Source organism: Xyrauchen texanus, chromosome 34 (assembly GCF_025860055.1).
Source record: "Xyrauchen texanus isolate HMW12.3.18 chromosome 34, RBS_HiC_50CHRs, whole genome shotgun sequence".
Taxonomy (NCBI): Eukaryota; Metazoa; Chordata; class Actinopteri; order Cypriniformes; family Catostomidae; genus Xyrauchen; species Xyrauchen texanus.
The window spans coordinates 2,171,172-2,192,525 of NC_068309.1; the positions used below are offsets into that span (position 1 = coordinate 2,171,172).

General features: G+C 40.7%; 2 protein-coding genes across 2 annotated transcripts; both read right to left on the reverse strand.

The window, feature by feature from the left end:
• Positions 1 to 1,542: 1,542 nt before the first annotated feature.
• On the reverse strand, positions 1,543 to 7,610 carry LOC127627767 (interferon-inducible GTPase 5-like). Its single transcript, XM_052104305.1, has 4 exons — positions 7,535 to 7,610; positions 6,208 to 6,292; positions 2,633 to 3,185; positions 1,543 to 2,470 (listed from the first exon to the last, which is right to left on the reverse strand). Exons 3-4 carry the CDS (start codon positions 3,183 to 3,185, stop codon positions 1,815 to 1,817), a joined length of 1,209 nt encoding a protein of 402 aa, XP_051960265.1. The 5' UTR covers positions 6,208 to 6,292; positions 7,535 to 7,610; the 3' UTR covers positions 1,543 to 1,814.
• A 1,235-nt stretch (positions 7,611 to 8,845) lies between these two features.
• Positions 8,846 to 18,320, reverse strand: LOC127627765 (interferon-inducible GTPase 5-like). Its single transcript, XM_052104304.1, has 3 exons — positions 17,839 to 18,320; positions 11,149 to 11,716; positions 8,846 to 10,917 (listed from the first exon to the last, which is right to left on the reverse strand). Exons 1-3 carry the CDS (start codon positions 18,094 to 18,096, stop codon positions 10,289 to 10,291), a joined length of 1,455 nt encoding a protein of 484 aa, XP_051960264.1. The 5' UTR covers positions 18,097 to 18,320; the 3' UTR covers positions 8,846 to 10,288.
• Positions 18,321 to 21,354: the final 3,034 nt, after the last annotated feature.

Sequence of the window (21,354 nt, forward strand, 5' to 3'; positions counted from 1 at the left end):
CATAGGCCATTCATGTGAAGAATACGGGAGATTGTTGTCACATGTAGCACACAGCCAGTACTTGCCAGAAATTCCTGCAGTTCCTTTAATGTTGCTGTAGGCCTCTTGGAAGCCTCCCTGACCAGTTTTCTTCTCGTCTTTTCATGAATTTTGGAGGGATGTCCAATTCTTGGTAATTTCTCTGTTGTGCCATATTTTCTCCACTTGATGATGACTGTCTTCACTGTGTTCATGGTATATCTAATGCTTTGGAAATTCTTTTGTACCCTTCTCCTGACTGATATCTTTCAACAATGAGATCCCTCTGATGCTTTGGAAGCTCTCTGCGGACCATGGCTTTTGCTCTGAGATGCAACTAAGAAAATGTCTTTATTAGATATTAGTTATTAATCAGAGTCACTTTAAATGATGGCAGGTGTGTAATGACTTCTATTTAACATGAGTTTGAATGTGATTGGTTAACTCTGAACACATCCCCAGTTATAAGAGGGTATTAGTTTTTCTTTTTTTTTTTCCCTGTCAAAGTTTTCAGTTTGTTTTTCAATTGAATTGTTCACATTATAGGTCACATTAAAGGTGGAAAAAGTTCTGACATGATTTATCTTTGTCTCATTCTTTTACATCACAAGAATCTGGCATTTTAACAGGGGTGTATAGACTTTTTATATCCACTGTAGATATTACAGTTAAATTTTTTATTAATGGGTGAGTCTGGTAATCAGAAGGTTGCTGGTTTGATCCCCACAGTCACCACCATTGTGTCCTTGAGTAAGGCACTTAACTCCAGGTTGCTCCGGGGGGATTGTCCCTGTAATAAGTGCACTGTAAGTCACTTTGGATAAAAGTGTCTGCCAAATGCATAAATGGAAATGTAAATGAGTCTGGTGAAACCCAAGACTGCTAGATAGAAAGTTCAACCTGTTGGTCAACTGTAGTGCTAAAATAAGATTTTTAAACTTTGCTATGTGTGGCTTTAAAGTGTATTTATATGGACAAGACTTCTTCAGCATGTCTGCTATCAACATGCAAGCAGTGTCACAGATGAGGAGTAGCCTACATCTAAAGTTCAATAATACAGGTAGCCTACTCCACTAAAATAACTCATTCTGCACTCAACTTTATGTTTGTGCTAAAATTAAATACAAGTAAAAACGTGCACTTATTACAGGGACAATCCCCCCAGAGCAACCTGGAGTTAAGTGTCTCACTCAAGGACACTATGGTGGTGACTGTGGGGATCGAACCAGCAACCTCCTGATTAACAGTTATGCACTTTAGCCCACTACGCCACCACCACTACAATGATTTATTTATGCAGTCATAAAATCACACCTTCAAAACCTGAGTGTCAGAACTTGTACGCCCGGCTTAAGTAGGTGTACAGGTCTTCTTAATAAAGTGTTCAGTGAGTGTATATTGCGATTGTGATACTTTGTGTCTTTATTTGTTTGTTTTTTACTTCTTAGTCAGAGAAAGGCATGCAGAGCAAATAGCACAATTCCATCCCTATTTATTCAATAATCTTTTTTTATTAGACTCTGTGTCTTGTGTAGAGATTCAATGAGAGGCATGAGGAACAAAAGCAGGATTTCTTAACACTGAATAAATGTATTAAATACACAAACAGGATATTTGAGCCTCGTTTTAGAGGGTGTCTGGAGCATCTTTTAATGTTTACGGTGTCAATAACATTCATGACTCAAACATTCAGGTCACTCAAGTCAAAGTATGATATGTCTACAGTATGTGATATATACAAATGGAACAAATTATTTACACACAAAAGATTGTAAGTGCCCCTAATAGTGTACTAATTACCACAGATAGTTATGAATGCTGGTACAGTATCTCAGTGAGATCATCAGCACATTCCTGACATCTTCTGCTGCATCATTCAGAACTTTCTTCAGCATGTATGAAACTGTCACATAAGACAATCCTGCAGCCGCCACATAGCCTAAAATGTGTTTAAAGTGAACAATCAACTGAAACTGAACAGTATGTTTTACTAAAAGAACAAAGCTTTTACACAGCAGGTTTAAGATGATATCTTTGTCCATTCCAACACGCACTCCTGATTTCATCACACTCTTTACAATCTCAATACTCTTCCCAGATCTTTCACTGATCCTCTCCAGAGATTCATCATCCAGACCAAATGCAGTCTTGTACTTTTGTATCTCATATACTAACAGAGCTATATCTACAGCGACTGAAAGACCAGGAACAGGAACTGCAGCCGCACCAGCAGATAATAAAGCTACTCTTGAAATGTCTTTCTCTAGAGATTTCTTCTTTCTCTCAGTAATCTCTGTTGTGATATTCAGTACAGTCAACATCAGCACATGTCTCTTGTGTTGTGGGAGCTCAGTCTTCATCCTCTCATGCAGTGAATTAAAATCATAGTTGTTGAGATCCCTGCCAGAAATCAAGAACACAACAGGATCCTCTACACCGATCTCTCTCAGACCTACAGACACAGAAAAAGGATTAATTTATTATTGAGCATTTGGATCTATTATCACATTGCTGTTAGAGTACCAGAAAGAATGAATGTTAAAAAAAAATTACATTAGCCTGCTACACCATGACATATGTAAGATGTTAAAGTGAATAAACATCAATATCAAACCGTTGACACAGTCCTCTCGTATGATGTCCAGCGTCTTTTTCTCATCAAAGTGTTTCTTTCTTCTTTCAGCATCAATACTGGAGTCAATCTTGGAACGAACAAAATAGAAATTCTTCTTCATTCTCTTGATCTCTTTGGCCAGGTCAGCGTGACATTCTCTGAAACGATCTGAAGCGATGATGATGAAAAAATCATAGCGCTCAAACTGAACAAGTTTAAGGTACTTTAGTGTTCCGGTTCCAGGAAGATCCCAGAGTTTCACATTTTCATATTTTGGGTGTTTGTAAGCTTTGGGTTCTGTAGTGGTCTCCACTTCACCAGTTTCAGCTGCATCCTCATCGTCATCTTCCAAACCCCTAAAAGCATTGATAAATGTGGACTTTCCAGAACCAGATTCCCCCGTCACAGCAATATTAAGTTCAACACGATCTTGCTGGTCGAGGAAATGTTTGATGGTGTCAACAGCTGATGACAAATCCTGAGTAGATATCAATTCTTTAAGTTCTTCCAGCTCCTCCTGAGTCATAACAGTGTAATCTTCTGATGTAGCCATCTATAAAAGATAAGTATAGAATTGAATGACATTAAAATAAACCACACTAAAATCACATTTCAAAGTATAGCAACAAGTGACAATCATCAAGATCCAAAACAGATGAGAAAATAACCACTATTGTCAAGTTGTTTTGATAGTAAACACTGCAGTAGCATCCCCATATCATTGAGGAAATTTAGCATGCATCCTCAGACTATTCTGCTGTTCATGTATAGACTACTAAGTTTTGTAAAGTTTGGGTAATGCATTCACAATAAACAGGTAAAAATTAATAATCACCCAGAAAATATATATTTTGCAAGAATCCGACAAACAGTCTGGGATGAGTTTGAAAAAGTATGATTTTAGAAACTTCTAAATGGTTAAAAAAATTTGGAAAATGCAATAAGGTTCCAGCGTCTTTACTGCCTTTAAAGGGAACAGTGCTCTTTACCCCAATATATTGCCCTAAAATACCAATTTAATCAAAGCATTGTCATTTTAACTGATATAAGTGTTTAAAAATAATCTTCAGAAATACAGAACGTCTCGGTTACTGTCATAACCTCCATTCCCTGATAGAGGGAATGAGAAGTTGTGTAGATGTAGTGACACTAGGCCGCTCTTGGGAGCCTCAAACACCTCTGATCTTTGAGAAAAGGTGAATGGGAATTGGCAAGTGGAATTTGCATGCCACTCCCATGGACATCCGGATATAAAAGTAGCTGGCTCGCAACCACTTATTCAGGTTTTGTGCTGAGGAGCCGGGACGGGTTTTTCGGACATTTCAGTGGGTAGTACAGCGTTGTGGCAAGAGGAACACAATGTCTCGTTCCCTCCATCAAGAAACGTCCCCCAATGCCACAAAAAACATCATATAGTTCCCCACATCCCTGTGGATGGGGGGGATCTAGTCAGGGAGCAGGCCGCACCAGCCGCCTTTTAATGCTTTTTATTCACATCAGGGAAGGTGTAATTTCCTTTCCTTTTCTTTCAGGAGGAAAAGACACTACGGAGACCACACCCTGACTGAAGGGGAGGTTAACATGTGGCAATATGTCACATGGGTTCAACAGCTGCACATGGAAGAGGCGCCGTTTTGGGTGCAGCGAAAACAAAACAAAAGGGAACACAAGATTCTCCTCCCGGCCCTCCACCGGGGGACAGGATGGTCTGGATACCAGCTCCAAGGTTCCGGCAGACATCTACCTCCCTGGGTCGTCTGTCACAGGGGTGCTTAGGAGCCTTCTTCGAGGTCTTAGCAGTGGAATGTAAGGCGGGGGGCATCAGCTTCCTGCGGAGGGCTCTATGCTGGGGCCGAGGACTTGGGTCGGGCTGCGGCGGAGCCTTCTGGGTCTTTGCAGTTTCAGGGGGATGCCCTTGTTGAGCAGACGGGGTGCGGGATCTTGAGCTGTGCCGGAGAAAGATGTGCTGAATTTCCTCCATCTGTTTTTTCACTGCTGAGAACTGCTGGGCGAAGTCCTCGAAGGTGTCACCAAATAGGCAGATCAGGAAGATAGGCGCATTCAGGAAACAAAGCTTTTCGATGTCCTTCATCTTGACCAAGACATAGGTGGCTCTCCTGGACCACCAAGGTGAATATCGCCTGCCCAAGTGCCTGTGCCGTGACCTTCGTTGCCTGGAGGGCGAGATTGGTTGCCGAGCACAGCTCCTGCCTCACTCCGGGATCAGGACTACCCATGTGCAGCTCTTTTAGTGCCTTGGCCTGGTGTACTTTCAGGAGGGCCATGGCATGCCGGGTGGAGGCGGCCTGTCCAGCAGCACTGTATGCTTTGGTTGCCAGAGACGATGTAGTCCTACAGGCCCTGGAGGGGAGTCCCGGGTGATTCCGCCAGGTGGCGTAATTTTGCAGGCACAAGCGCACCGCAACCGCCTCATCCATCTGAGGAAATTACATATATCCCTTGGCCACCCCACCATCGAGGGTAATGAGAGTTCAGGTTCGGACAGAGAAAGGTGTCCTCCACGACCTCGTCAGTTTTCATGCACTTCCGAGAAGAAGGCCGTGAGCGGTGCTCCAAACCCAGGAACTAATCCTCAAGCGCGAGGGCTCAGGGGCGGGTGGAGGTTTCCACTCCAGCCTCAGACTGGGCGGGAACACACGAAGGTGGCAGCCCAGTTCAGTCCTCGGCATCTGACATTGCTAACGCACTCTCTGATGCTGCGATCGAAAGTTCATCCTGCTTGCAAGATCCGAAAGAGATGTTAAGCTGGCCCCGAGGCGAGCTGCCTGTCTCATCCCAGAACTCGGCCGAGCACGCTGGGGAATAGGAGGTCCGTGCGGGATTACCCGGCAGGGCCACTCCCACCGGAGTCCCCAAATCGTCTCCAGTGCCAACCGACCCGGCCTCGTACCCGCAGGTAGAAGCCCGGGCGCAGGGGCGGTCGGAGCAGCTTTCCCCCGAAAAAAGGAAAGCTTGACCGCAATGGTCATGGTCATGTTCTCGCAATGAGAACACAAACCATCCAAAAATGCTGCTTTAAAGTGACTTTGGCCCAGACACGCGAGGCAGCGATTGTGGCCATCAGAAGCGGGGAGATAATGACCGCATCCAGGAATTACACAAAGACAGAAAGGCATCTTTAAAAAGACTCTTTTAAGTTCGTCAGTGCACACTGTTTTAGTCAGAAAATATACTCTTTTCTGGCACAGGAAATATAGTCTTTTAGCTGTCGAAGCGCCCAGGGGCGTACTCTGCATCAATCGTGCAGAGGGAGAGAAAGCCACCGAAATGCGCCGTATATCCAACAGCATATGCTTGTTCACAGTGAGGTAAATGGAACGGCAGTAGAACTCGCTGTTTAACACCACTCGGCTCTGAAGAAAAAAGCTGAATGAATGGTTGCGAGCCAGCTCCTGTGCTCATATGTCCAGGGGAGTGGCATGCAAATTCCACTCGCTGATTCCCATTCACCTTTTCTCAAAGATCAGAGGTGTTTGAGGCTCCCAAGAGCAACCCCTAGTGTCACTACATCGAAACAATGTTGAGTGAGTGACAGATAGGGAACTTATTCTTACCTTTTCACTTCAGAGCAAGCGTCACAATCAGTTATATTCTCAACACCAAAGTAATGATAGTAGATGAAGATGTGATGTGTTTTTCCTATGAAAGTAAAACAGTAACATAGACAGAAATGTAAACAGATGATGATCCACACAAACTCTTTATATTTTATTGCTATAGATCACCATAGTAACATGGATAAGAGGAAACTAAAGGTTTGGTCTCAAGTTCAGTTCCTGACACCAATATATTATATACTTAATATCAAATAAAATATAATATAATACAATATAATATAATATAATATAATATAATATAATATAATATAATATAATATAATGCAATTATATGTCAGTTTTAGTTCAGTTCTCTACAGACAAAATTACTGCATTTTTTACTTCATATTCATTCTTAGCTCTACATTTTATTTTCACACATTTAATCTCTGAAAGTTTTGTGTTGATTTCCATCTTTGACCATTTCTGATTGATGACTCTTTACAGGTCTGTTTGAATCATGAGACACTAGAAATTAATAACAGAAATATCAGGTGACCTTCATATATAGTTTATAGGGCAGATAAGGGCTAGTTGTCACACTTTGTGCTGCAGTAAATATGTTTGATTGAAAGTCAATTTCTGTCTAGTCAAAACTTTGAAGTCTTGACTACAAAACAGCTGTTGAACATTTTCATCATTATTGACCAGGAAAAAAGATACAGTTCATTGAACACATGTTGAACTTTAGTGACAACTTGCCCCAATTTATAAAAGTAAAACAATATATTGCACAAAAGGTCATAAAACAACAAAAATGAAAAAGCTAGTAGGTTGCAGTACTATTTGATAATAAATGAATAGATAAGTAGGGTATCTTGTTGTTTTGCCATCATGTTAGTGCAGCTGCAGACAGATGCAAGCCCGGTTCTGCTGGGTTGTGAATGTTAGAGTGCCCTCAATTGAATATGTAACTGAATAATACTGTATATTGGCAAAGCATTTTTCTTTGAATCCCAAATTTGCAAATATGCGAGTTTCCGTGCCAACGCACATATGTTTTATCACTTGTAGAGGCGTGTTTGATGGCATGTTTAAAGAAAATAAAGGAAAATTTAGAAAAACATTTTTAAGGCATTATTTGACGTGTGACTGATTACAAATGATAATGTCGCCCTATAGTCTATGAAGATATAATTTAGAGAAATGAAGGTATTTGTTAAAGATTGAATTGAATACAGATTAACATTTCAGTTGCTCTATAATACAAACATCAAGATTTCAATGAAATTTAAATAAATACACACATTTTTATTTTATTTGAAAGTTAAAAGTGTTTATTCACCTTGTGAAGGGCTTGAACAGAGGAAATATCCGCAGCAACTCTCTGAGGTCTCTGCATGTGTGTGAATCTTCTGTGTACTCAAGAAAAGCTTTTCTAATAAGTCACATGGGTCATGAGTTTTTAGGGGAGGGGAGGGGGAGGAAGTGTTTGAGATGTTACTGATTCAGTGTTATTGCTGTATATAATGACATTTGCTTTTAAAAATAATCTTTATATCTGTCGTCCATTTGCCATGTCAGTTACTGCTCAACATAGTATTTAATGTTAAAAACTTAGCATGTCTTTCTCTGCCCATTTATTCAAATCATCTTTTTTAGACTCTGTCTTTTGTGTATTCTGGTTAGACCTGTTTTGAGATTCAATGAGAGACGGGCAGGAAAACAAAAGCAGGATTATGAGTCTTATTTCTTCCCACTGAAAGTGTTTTTGAGTACATGAACAGGATATTTGAGGTTACTTAAGAGGGTTTCTGGAGGATCTATTCATGTTTACAGTGTCAGTGCTGATAACATTCAAGTCTAGGCAAATTTAGTGAAGTGAGAGTAAGTTTAAGACAATATTTTGTGTATTTTATTGCAGTAACTAAGTGTGAGAATAAAATAAGATAATTAGAGGGATACAGTGTCATCTTCAGGTGTCAAAACTCATTTGTTTTAATCTCCATATATAATGTGATGTTCAGTCATCTCTATTGTATTTGTTTTTATCTCCATTTATACAACTTATATATGACTTAGAAAATGTGTCCAAACAAAGACAACATACTCCATATAGTCAGGTATTATTATTGCACTTTATACTTTATTATAATTTATAAAGATCATAAGATCATTTATACTTGATCTGATATAAAATGTGCAAATTCTCCAAGTAAATGAGAATACGGCCCTGGTGATCTGTATACGGTAACAAGGGCAAAAGATGACAGAGATTTTTATATTTATATCTGACTGTCACATTTAACTAATGTACTTGTATGTCAATGTGAATTACATGATACAGCAAAGACACTTTAAACATCTTATATATTAAATACAGAAATATTAGTACATTTATTGTGACATAACAAGCATTTAATGCATCTGTGTCAATTATTAATTGCTTTATATTCTGTACAGATTACATAATGCCAAGCATCTGAGGTTAAAAGTAGTGGAGGAATGGGTTTCAGCTATTATGTGTTTGAATTATGAAACACAATATTGTTTTACTTGTACTGCACAACGAATAAGAGAGAAACATTACAATTCAACAACTCTGTGACTTAGACAAGGTTTCCAAACAAAGACAACAAACTCCTTATAGACAGGTATCATTTATTGAACTTTATTCTTTATTATAACTTGTTTTCTCAGTTAATAAAATACACAATAGAAAGACAAATAAAGAAACATCTGATAATCAAGCCCAACATTTATATGAACAGATAACTATCCCATTTATAAACTAGTTTCACTGGATAACTTGAATTATTCCTCTATAATCAGTGGAGTATATGATCATGTACACATAAATCAACACAGTTCTGTGAATACAAGCAGTTACACAATTTTTAACAAGTTTAAAAAATAACCATTAAAATATTTATACTTATTCGAGTTATACTCTTATTTTATTTACATTTATGCATTTGGCAGACACTTTTATCCAAAGCACGTATGCACGTATTACAGGGACAATCCCCCCGGAGCAACCTGGAGTTAAGTGTCTAAAGCTGCGTACACACTGCCAGAGACTTTGTCGCTGCAGGTCGCCAGTGGCTGGTGGTGAAGTCGCTAGTGGGCGTTCCCACTACTGGTTGCCTAGTAACGTTTATAAATGACATTCACGGATGTCATTCCATTGCTGTTGACAGCTAATCTCTTTTCTTGCCACTAAAAACAAACATTTTGGAGGGAAAAGACTAAATATAAATGGAATCAGTACATAAAATGCTTTATATCAAAGATGAATGAGAAACAAGGCGTGCTGTTTGCCATAGCGGCGGTTTATCTGCGGCGAAAACGCAAACGCCGGTCTGTCTGGGTCCACAAAATCCCCGCGATCTCAGATACACCTTTCCACGCAGTATTTTTCTTAAAAATGTCCTTGTACGTGGGAAGAGACATATCATAGAGCACTGGAACATTTCTAACAGCAAGAATTAGCCTTTCATCCATCTTTCCGTTACTGCAGGAGCTGAGAGAGAGAGAGAGAGAGAGAGAGAGAAGGATCATGTGAGCTCTCCCGTCGTCTCTCCTATTGGCTGTCGCTTCCGTTAGTCGCTCCAAAGTTGAACTTTTCTCAACTTTGTCGCGTCGCTGGACACGCCCACATCTAGCGCCAACGGTCGCGACAGCTCGTGTCGCCGGAAGTCGCTGTGCTCGCATTGAAAATTAATGGGATGGAGTCGCTGTCGCGCGCGATATCGCTGGCAGTGTGTATGCACCTTTATTCAAGGACACAATGGTGGTGTCTGTGGGGATCAAACCAGCAACCTTCTGATTACCATTTGTGCTTTAGCCCACTACACCACCACCACTCCATTTTATTATTGTGAGTTTATTTTACTGATGTTACAGTATATTGATTTTTTACTATCATTATCTACTATATTTATTATCGAAATTAGAGTCATATCGATTATTACAAATATAATATATATTAAAAGTTATCAAAAAAAATGTAAGTACCCCCAAATAGTGTAGAACAATAGAACAGTCATGAACGCTGGTAGAAATGAAGCTACTGGAGCCTAAAATCTGTCTGATTTAATTACATGGGATTATTTTGTGATGCCAGAAGCACATTCCTGCCATCTTCTGCTATTTCATTCAGAATTTTCTTCAGCATGTATGAAACTGCCACAAAAGACAATCCTGCAGCCAAAACAGATCCTATAATGGGTATAAAACTAAGAACACTCTCAACAGCTTCTTCTGCTACATAAAGAGAGCTTTGTCTCAGCAGAAGAATAATTGAAGCAGTAGTTATTCCTTGACACACAATTGATTTCATCACACTTGTAAGAAACTCAATACTCTTCCCAGATCTTACACTGATCCTCTTCAGAGATTCTTTATCCAGACCAAATGCAGTCTTGTACTTTTGTATCTCATTTACTATCAGAACTATATCTACAGCGACTGAAAGACCAGGAACAGGAACTGCAGCTGCACCAGCAGATAATAAAGCTACTCTTGAAATGTCTTTCTCTAGAGATTTCTTCTTTCTCTCAATAATCTCCATGGCTATATTCAGTACAGGCAACGTCAGCACATGTCTCTTGTGTTGTGGGAGTTCAGTTGCCATCCTCTCCTGCAGTGAATTAAAATCATAGTTGTTGAGATGCCAACTAGAAATCAAGAACACAACAGGATCCTCTACACCGATCTCTCTCAGACCTACAGACAGAAAAATACATCATTATATCATTATATATTTATGAAAAGATTATTTTAATACTATAATTATATTTGTTTGTAATATAATTTTAGTGTTATTAAATGTACATGAGCAGATATTTATAACTGACTGTTTTCACACAAGTCTTCTTTTTACCAAAGTGAAATAATTATTCTACTAAAGTCACTGTTGCACAAAACACTGTCATGTAATAAACATCATAAACAAACCGTTAACACAGTCCTCTCGTATGATGTCCAGTGTCTTTTTCTCATCAAAGTTTTTTCTTCGCTTTGCCCCAACAATACTGGAGTCAATCTTGGAACGAACAAAATAGAAATTCTTCTTCATTCTCTTGATCTCTTTGGCCAAGTCAGCGTGACATTTTCTGAAACGATCTGAAGCGATGATGATGAAAAAATCATAGCGCTCAAACTGAACGTGTTTAAGATACTCTTGAGCTTTGAACTTTAGTGTTCCGATTCCAGGAAGATCCCAGAATTTCACATTTTTATATTTTGGGTGTTTGTAAGCTTTGGGTTCTTTAGTGGTCTCCACTACACCAGTTTTAGCTGAATCCTCGTCTTTACCTCCCAAACCCCTAAAAGCATTGATAAATGTGGACTTTCCAGAACCAGATTCCCCCGTCACTGCAATATTAAGTTCAACACGATCTTGCTGGTCGAGGAAATGCATCATGGTTTCAAAAGCTGATGGCAGATCCTGAGTAGATATTGAAACTTTTAGTTTTTCCAGATCCTTCGGAGTTATGATAGGGTAATCTTCTGATGTAGCCATCTGTAAAAAAGTTAATTACAGAATTGAATGACATTAAAATAAACCAAACTAAAATCACATTTCAAAATACAGCAATAAGTGGCAATCATCAAGATCCAAAACAGATTAGAAAATAATGACAATTGTCAAGTTTGAAAGTGCAAATCATGGAAACAATTGTTTTGATGGTAAATTTAATTCCCCTTCTGTCACTCGCTTAATGTTGTGTCGATGTAGTGACACTAGGGGTCACTCTTGAGAGCCCTGAACACCTCTATTCTTTTGAGAAAAGGCCAATGAGAATTGGCGAGTGGAATTTGCATGTCACTCCCCTGGACATATGGGTATAAAAGGAGAAGGAATGCCTACTCCATTCAGATTTTTTCTTCCGAGCCGAGCGGTTGTGTATCAGTGGGCTGAATACTACCGCTGTTCCATTCACCTCGAAGAAGCGTATGCTGTTGGATATATGACGCATTCCAGCGTATTTCTCTCCTGCTGTACGCCAAGTGCAGATTTCGTCCCTGGGCACTTCGATAGCGCTACTAAGAGTTTATATTCCTGCTGAAAGAGTATATTTCCTCTTTAAGAGCACACATATTGACGTTGAACGTCTTTTTACACTCTCACTACCCCCATGGGTACACGGAGATCTCTCTGGTGGATAAAGCGATTGCGATGCAACTGTGCCCGCAAAACACCAACACCTGGCGGGATCATCCTGCGCTCCCCTCCAGAGCCTGTAGGATTACGTCATCTCTGGCAACCAATGCCCACTGCGCTGCTGGACAGGCCATCTCCGCCCTGCATGCCATTGCCCTCCTGCAGGTACACCAGATCAAGGCACTAAAAGAACTGCATGTGGGTAGCCCTGATCCCAATGTGCTGCAGGAGCTGTGCTCGGTGACCGACCTCGCCCTCCAGGAGACGAAGGACATGGCGCAAGCACTCGGGCAGGCCACCTGAATCTGGTTGAGGTGAGCGATGTTGACAAAGCACGCATTATCAATGAGCCCATCTCCCAGATTCAACTTTTCGGTGACACCATTGAGGACTTTTCCCAGCAGTTCTCGGCAGTGAAGAAGCAGACGGAGGCCATCCAGGACATCCTGCCCCGGCGTAGCTCAAGATCCCACACTCCCGTTATCTTGCCGAGGGCGTCCCCCTGCGGCAGCCCAGGCGGCTCCGCCTCAGTCCGAGTCCAGTTCTCGGCCCCAGCGTAGAGCCCCCCGTCTCACGGTCTGGCACAAGGACCTGGAAGGCTCCTAAACGCCCCTAAGACGGATGACCCAGGGAGCGAGACATCCGGTGCGGAGCTTGTATCCAGACCACAACATCCCCCGATGGAGGGCCGGGAGGTAAATCACCAAATTGTAAAAAAAAAAAAAAAAAAAAGGTTTCCTCACTCCTTGGGTCACATAAAGGCGAGAACTCTGCCTCCCTGCATGCGGAGATTGCGAATCTTCTTCACAAGGGCGCAATAGAGCCTGTCCCACCAGCCGAGATGGGGAAAGGGTTCTACAGCCCTTACTTCATCGTACCAAAGAAAGGCGGTGTTCGCGGCAGTAGACCAGAAGGATGCATACTTTCACGTACGGTTCGCTTTTTACAAGGTCCTCCCCTTTAACCCATCCCTGTCCCCTCTCGTCTTCCTGAAAGTCACAGAGGCAGCTCTTGCCCCATTAAGGGAAGTGAGCATCCGCATAGTCAACTACCTCGATGACTGGCTCACTCTACCACACTCTCAAAAGTTGCTGAGTATGCACAGGTACCTGGTGCTCAGGCACCTCGGCTGTCTAGGGCTTTGGGTCAACTGGGAAAAGAACAAGCTCTTCCCGGTTCAGAGCATCTCTTTTCTTGGCATGGAGTTAGACCCTGTCTCAATGATAGTGTGCCTTACAGTTGGTGCTGAACTGCCTGAAGACATTCAGGCGGAGGACAGCGGTTCCACTGATACACTTTCAGAGGCTCATGGGGCATATGTTTTACTCGGCGGTAGTCTCGCCATTCGGGTTGATGCAAATGAGACAGCTTCAGCACTGGCTTTAGAATCGAGTCCTGAGATAGGCATGGCGCCGCGGCACACATCGCGTGGCTATCACGCCACTCTGCTGCCACTTATTCAGCTCTTGGACAGACCTCTTGTTTTTGCAGGCAGGAGTTCCCCTACAGCAGGTATCAACAGTGGTCACCACAGATACCTCCAAGTTAGGCAGGGGCACCGTGTGCAACCACCACGATGCAGTGGACTGTAAGTCTCAAGGGAGATGACATGATCTTCAGGTTCCTCAGAGGCACCTGGAGGCTAAATCCTCCCAGGCCCCGCCTCTTTCCCTCATGGAATCTCTCCACGGTCCTCCTAGGCCTTCGGGGATCCCCCTTTGAGCAGCTAGAGTCAGTCGAGCTGAAAGCCCTCTCCTTGAAGACGGCCCTCCTGACTGCGCTCACCTCCATCAAGAGGGTTGAGGACCTGCAAGCATTCTCTGTCAGTGACACTTGCCTGGAGTTCGGTCTGGCAGATTCTCACGTGATCCTGAGACCTTGGCCAGGCTATGTGCCCAAGGTTCCCACAACCCCCTTCAAGGATCAACTGTGTTGAGCTTGCAAGCACTGCCCTGAGAGGAGGCAGACCCAGCCCTGTCGTTGCTGTGTCCGGTGCATGCTTTGTGCACCTACTTTGATCACGCGCAGAGATTTAGATGCTGTTTAGTCCTGTGGTTTTGTCAGGTACGAACAGGTACAGTTTGGTAATATGGAACAACTGGCCGGGTGTATCGCTTGTGTATAGTGCCTTTCCCCTTCCCTGAGGTGAAAGCGTTCACTTTTACCCCAGTCGAGTTCACAAAGTGGACCCTGGATGTCTTTCCTCCCTGGCCCTGTGGCTCACAAATTCGGTGGAGGAGTTCACAGCCAGCCCCACTACGGTTACTAATATGCCCTGTACTGGGATAGGTGCTCCACAGGTGCTGATTACTCTGGTAACCCCATGTAATGTATTTTCCGCGGTACGGCCACCCTGTCGGCAGACCTGAGTCTCCTTTCGAGGCAGGACCAACCACCGCACCCTTTCCATGTGCGGCTGGTGAGCCCACGTGTCATATTGCCACATGTTTATCTCCTCTTCTGGACAGGATGTGGTCTCCTCTGGGTTCTTTCCCCCTGAAAGAATATGAATGGAAAAGAACACTTTCCCTGATGCATATAATAGCGTTAGATGGCCCCATCTGTTTCTAATACTCTGTGGAGAGAAAACATCGAGAGAAAAGGCTGTGGATGGTGCGGCCTGCTCCCATGCTAATTGTGCCCCCCCCCCCCCCCTCCCCTCTGTCTTTTTGGGTCATTGGGGGAGGTTACGTGCAGACTGATGCACTTACTTTATGCACAGAGCAGCTTACTTGCACCTGCGTCAGCAATTCACGTAACATGGTTCAGCTATTGTGGCGTTTATCTATAGGGAACCCTAGTGTCACTACATCGACACAACATCGATTGAGTGAAAGAAGGGGAACATCTTGGTTACTGTTGTAACCTCCGTTCCCTGATGGAGGGAACGAGATGTTGTGTCCCCCTTGCCACAATGCTGCTGAAATGGCTGGACCTTGTCTCGGCTCCTCAGCACAAAGCCTGAATGGATTGGGCATTCCTTCTCCTTTTATACAAATTCCACTCGCCAATTCTCATTGGCCTTTTCTCAAAATATAGGTGATCGGGGCTCTCAAGAGCGAACCCTAGGTTCACTACATCGACACAACATCTCGTTTCCTCATCAGGGAACGGAGGTTACGACAGTAACCAAGACAAATTATTTCATCACTGTGAACTTCTTTCTCTCAAGTGCCTACACTTAATCTAAGACTTGTCATCATTTTATTGATTTATTTAATTTCATTTTAATTGACTCAATGAAGATTGTGTTTTTCAGAAATACAGAACTTTTTCTTATCTCTACACTTCAGAGCAAGTGACACAATCAGTTACAGTCTCTGATGATCCACACAAACTCTTTATCTTTTATTGATATAGATCACCACAATAACATGGATTAGAGTAAACTAAAGGTTTGGTCTCAGGTTTAGCTCCTGACACCAATATATTAGAAAATATGTCTCATTGTGATTGGCTAGTGTGATCTGGAGCGCATTAACGCTGGACATATCTGATCTTAGAGAACAGTGCTGAACAGAGAAAATGTCACATTTGTTACTCATCCTGATTATATGAGTTATACCCCATTATTGCCCACCTAATTCTATCCAGTTGTGTGATATAGATGGTTGGGTTTTAGCTTATTCTACTCATAATATATGTGTTTCTGACCTGTTAAAGTGAGTTCTACTATGTAAATGAATTCAGTGAAACTGCATTTTAGCCTAGTTTTACTATTATTATTATCTGGGAATGTACATCCACACCCGGGCCCAATAAAATATATAAGTACACCTGAGGATTTTAAATCTAGGTCTGGATTAGGTTTTATTCTCCTAAATGTTTGTAGCTTGGTACATAAATTGGACCCGTCAGAATCTGGACTCATTCGACAGAAAACACATGAGACGAGACGCTGGATAAACATTAATGCAACAGCCAAAGACGTTTGTCCAGCACAGTTGTTTACAAACTGCAGGATGCAGCCACGATTAGATAGTGTGACAGAATCTCTATTCAGTTCAATATTTTAATAGCCACCGACTGATGCTAAAAATACTGGCATTACTTAGATCTGCCCAAATTCACTTCCTGCTGTTTGATTACATCCGGCTGCTTTCCAATGCTCACATGCGTGTGTCTGTCCATGAACTTGTGAATATGAATGCAGCACTCCTGTATGAGCCTCTGTGCTGTTCTTATCAAAATACCCATCTTAAGGCAATATTAAAGCAAACACAGCTGTTAATGTATAAGCAGACAGGACAAATTCTTTAAAATGTTAGATCTGTGTGATTTCTAAATATAAACTGCACACTGTCTGTTATAGGCATTCATGCATTCTTACTGCATCTAATATTAATGTATATCTAATAATCACACAGTAAAGAGTGTTGAATATTGAAGTCGTTTTGAATATAATTACCCTTTTAAAGTTTATAATATCATTTTTTAATGATAATTTTTTTGCTGAAACATTAAAGCACTGTTCTCCAATTAATTACTGGCTCTTGAATAATTCCTTTAAAAACTTGAAGCAATTTTTACAAGAGACACTGAAGGCCTCATTGTTTTAATTGAAATTGTTATTTTATATATATATTGGATATATATATGGTTATTTGACTAATATATATATTAGTCAAATAACAGTGTTTTATTGCATATTTGCCTACCAGTGCAAAACTAAGTTGACATAGAACTGTTAATGATTTTCTGTTCATTTTGCTTTTTACTATTACATGTGAGAAACAGATTAAATAATTTCAAAGATTTTTTTATGCACTTTTTAACAGAATTATTATTTGTAGCCATTTATTTATTTTGCAATAATCACAAGGTGCAGTTTAGTTTGTTATGTATTCGTTGTGCCCTCTTGTGGACTTTGATTTACAACCATATTGTTCGTTTTATACCTCTAGTAAATTACATGTTACTTTCTTTAATATGTCCAGGTTATGTAAATTACATAAACATTTTTTTTTCTTCAGATTCATGAGAATCGTGACCTTTATTCTGAGCAAAAAATAATCTTGATTCTTAATTTATCCAGAATTGTGCATATTTACTAAAACGATTCAACAAAGCAACAGAAATGCAAAAGAAAATGTACAATGGCCACAAATATTGTTATTGATAATTGACATTGTAGTTTGATTTGATTATGTTTGTTTGTTTATACAAGACCCATAACAAAAATGTGTTTTTCACTTTTGAGACTCTCCTAAATTAGATTGCCCTTGTTGGGATTGCTGTTTTGCGTTTTTCACTTTTGATGCTTAAAACAATTACATTGATCAGAAACATAATAATTACTTTTGCTATAATGATTTACAGGAATGGGACAGCATGACCCGACACTTGCGATCACGTGCCACTAAATGTGAAAGGAAGGATTGAATGTGTAACAAATATACAATATAAAAACAACTTTAACTGTGTGTGTAGGATATTTTGGCCTATATTGTTATTGTCATAATGATTTGAATGTATCTGACCTTATTATCGATCACAGCTTTGTGAGTTTTGTCTGTCCTGAAACTCTCACACAACCTCTTCAAAGCTAAATTTGGTGGAAGTAAATCCATTGACGATCTTCTTCTGCAAACTGGACATTCTTTAGATTCTTTACTTTCCCAAAACTTCTGAATACACTTTTTACACACATTGTGATTACAGGACAGGACAACAGGATTTTCAAAAATGTCACAGCACACAGGACAAGAGAAATCCTCCTCAGAAAGTTTAGACGCCATTTCACAGATCTGTCCTTTACAGTTTCACTTTCAGTTTAATAATCCAGTTTTAACACTCCGGATTCTCATCCACAGCAGATACTTTCCTTCAGTAATGTTCATCAGAAATATTATTAAACGTGATCAAATGATCCCGTGTTCAATCGCAACACGTTATGAAGATGAACGCGTTATTTTTACTCTCCAACTCGTCTGAGCCTCTTTCACACGTCCATGTTTGTCACTTCCTGCTATGCATGTGCATGTGCATGCGCGTTCTCGAGTTGATTGACAGGCGATGTCTAAAAGGTGATTGGCTCTTTTACCTGTAAGGCGGGACTTTGTTTCTGCATCTGTTGACCGTTACTCATAGGCCTTTATCACAGTGCTCGTGTCGTCACTTCCAATGGCGGATAGTAGCGTAAAGCGACATCCGGTTTAGTCTGTAGCATTGGCGGCGAGCACAGCGAGAAATTGTTGTTGCGTTCTTAAATGTTCTAATAGTTCAACTAAACAGCCGTATCTCAGTTTCCATTCTTTTCCAACCGACGAAAAAGCGAAGAAAATGTGTATTCATGCTATTCGGCGGGATGAAGGCAAAAGTTTTGCAGTTTTAAAAGGGAGTACGTACGTGTGCGGGAAACACTTCACAGAGTCTGACTGGAGAGATGAGAGTTTAATTGTCTTGATGAGGGACAAAGTAGACATTTTTTATTTAATATGTGTTTTCTAACTCTAGGAGTTGATAAACTAATACTGGTGTTGATTGATTTGTTTGTTTATTGTTAAAGGAATAGGTCACCCAAAAATGTAATGTATGCAATTTACTCACCCTCGTGCCATCCTAGATGTACATGATGCACTCACTCTCTCTCTATATATATACACACACACATGTATACATATATATATATATATATATATATATATATATATACACACACTAACTCTTAAGAGTGCTGATGTGCTTAAACTAGTGCTGATGTTGATAAATTCCATTTTTGGGTAAACTACTCTTAAAGATTCTTCAAATGTCTATTTTGGTTGAGCAACTTTTTGTCTTACATTTTTTTATAGTGCCTATTCATAACTAAGTTCACTGTAAATTGTCAATGAATAAATGAGAAATTGTAACTTAACTTTTTAATTGTCACAATGCAGTCAATACTTGTACATATATGTATAAAAGTGGTGCAATAAAAAAAAATCACATTTTTAAGTTTGCAACTTTTAGGCTCATTTACTAAAAAAAATGTTGCAACATTAAATGCAAGTTTTCACAATTCAATATTTTTGTACAAATTAAACTAAACTTAAAGTTATGAAATGACAGACATTTGATTGGTGGCAACTTAAATCATGTTTCTTTTCTGTATATACATTTTATACAACAACATCATTTACATCAAGTGGGCCTTTGTAATTAGCCATTAAACAGCAGTTCGCCCATATTTGGTTCACTGTGCCTGTCAGTGTGAGAGGAATGGTAGTCCCAGATGTGGTTTTCTTTAATTCGTCGAAATACTCTTTCCACCACAATCCTTAGACGGGCTATTGATTGTGTACGTTTCGTCTCCTCTTTTGTAAATTGTGCTGCTCTTTTGAATGGAGGGATAACAAGTCTGGCTCCCACATTTTCAAGCAGTGGCTCTATGGTAAAGCCTTTATCTGCCATACAACAGTCTCCAGGCTCGAGCAGTTCCAAAAGTCCAGACTGTTTTGTTATCTCCCTGTCTGAGATGGATCCAGTGAACAGCTGTGACACAAACGTTATGGCCCCACATGGAGCAACACCAACCAAGCCTTTGAAGGTAGGGTAGTTTTTGTAATGTGAAAACATCTCTTGACTGTAGTGTAAGTGCTGTGGGGTTTTCACATCTGATCTCAGTACAGTCCAAAATAACACGGACATCTGGGCAGTACTCCTTAAATTTTGCTGGCATGGTTGCTCTGACTTGCTCTTTGGTCATCCAAATAGGCAAAGACCCCAAAACAAGGTACAGAAAATTTGCCCATGTTATGATTACTCGACTGACCGTTGTCGTACTCACATTAAATATATCTGCCAGGACCTTCTCTCGTAGACCTGCAGACACGCGACAGCAATAAAGAAAAAACTCATCAATAAGCTGAAGCTTTCTGTTAGGGCTTGGTCCTGGAACCGTCTCTAGCATGTCTCTGTGCCTTAGACCAATACACAAGGTTCGATGCTGATGGTTCTATTGATGGTTCCACATTTTCTTCGCTTTTTCGTCGGTTGGAAAAGAATGGAAACTGAGATACGGCTGTTTAGTTGAACTATTAGAACATTTAGGAACGCAAAGACAATTTCTCGCTGTGCTCGCCGCCATTGCTACAGACTAAACCGGAAGTCGCTTTACGCTACTATCCGCCATTGGAAGTGATCCGCCACTGTGATAAAGGCCTATTGGAACAGAAGTGGCCCGTCTCTGCTAAAACTAAAATGAAGGCTCCGGGATCACTAGCCAGGTAGTGTTGACCATATTTGACATGTGCTGTGAGTGATTGGATGATGCTTAATTACATGCTGTCATATGAACACCTCGTAAGTGTTTGTAATGTGCTGATGAAGTGTCACGAATCTTAAATACATTGCACACAGTTGTTTCAAGTCTGACATAATTATGGCTGAAAAGTATTATGACTAGCTCAGTGACTCAGATTTGACTCTTTCCTGTCCCGTAATTATGGGTGTAGTGTCTGTAGTCACACAGTAGGTGGCGTTATACACCAGTGATAAATATATGAATGAAGTGATAAAAGAGACATTCAGGACAAAATCATGTTGTTATAAACTGATATTTTACAGCAAATCAAATACATTGATATGAAATATATATCTATGATCAATTCCATTGAAATGCATTTTGAGTGTGTTTGTGCAGATTTGGAGCAGTTGTACAATATAAAAGTGTTTCTGATCCCTCAACAGGCGACACATCAGTCTCAATAACCACAATGCAACAGTTTTCATGAAAGTTTTTGCACATCCTGAGAGAACAAGGGAGGAATGTGGCAGGGCGGGGCCGGTGTCATGATTATACACATCCGGCCCCTAATCAGGCTAGTTAAGCCTCTGAGAGGGATAAAAGCCGACTGCGGAAGATGGTGAGAGAGAGAGAGATTGTTTATGGACATGACCATCGTGTGTGAGTGTGAGTGTCTGTGTGTGTGAGCGTGTATTTATCACTTTGTGGGGACCAAATGTCCCCATAAGGATAGTAAAACCCAAAATTTTTGACCTTGTGGGGACATTTT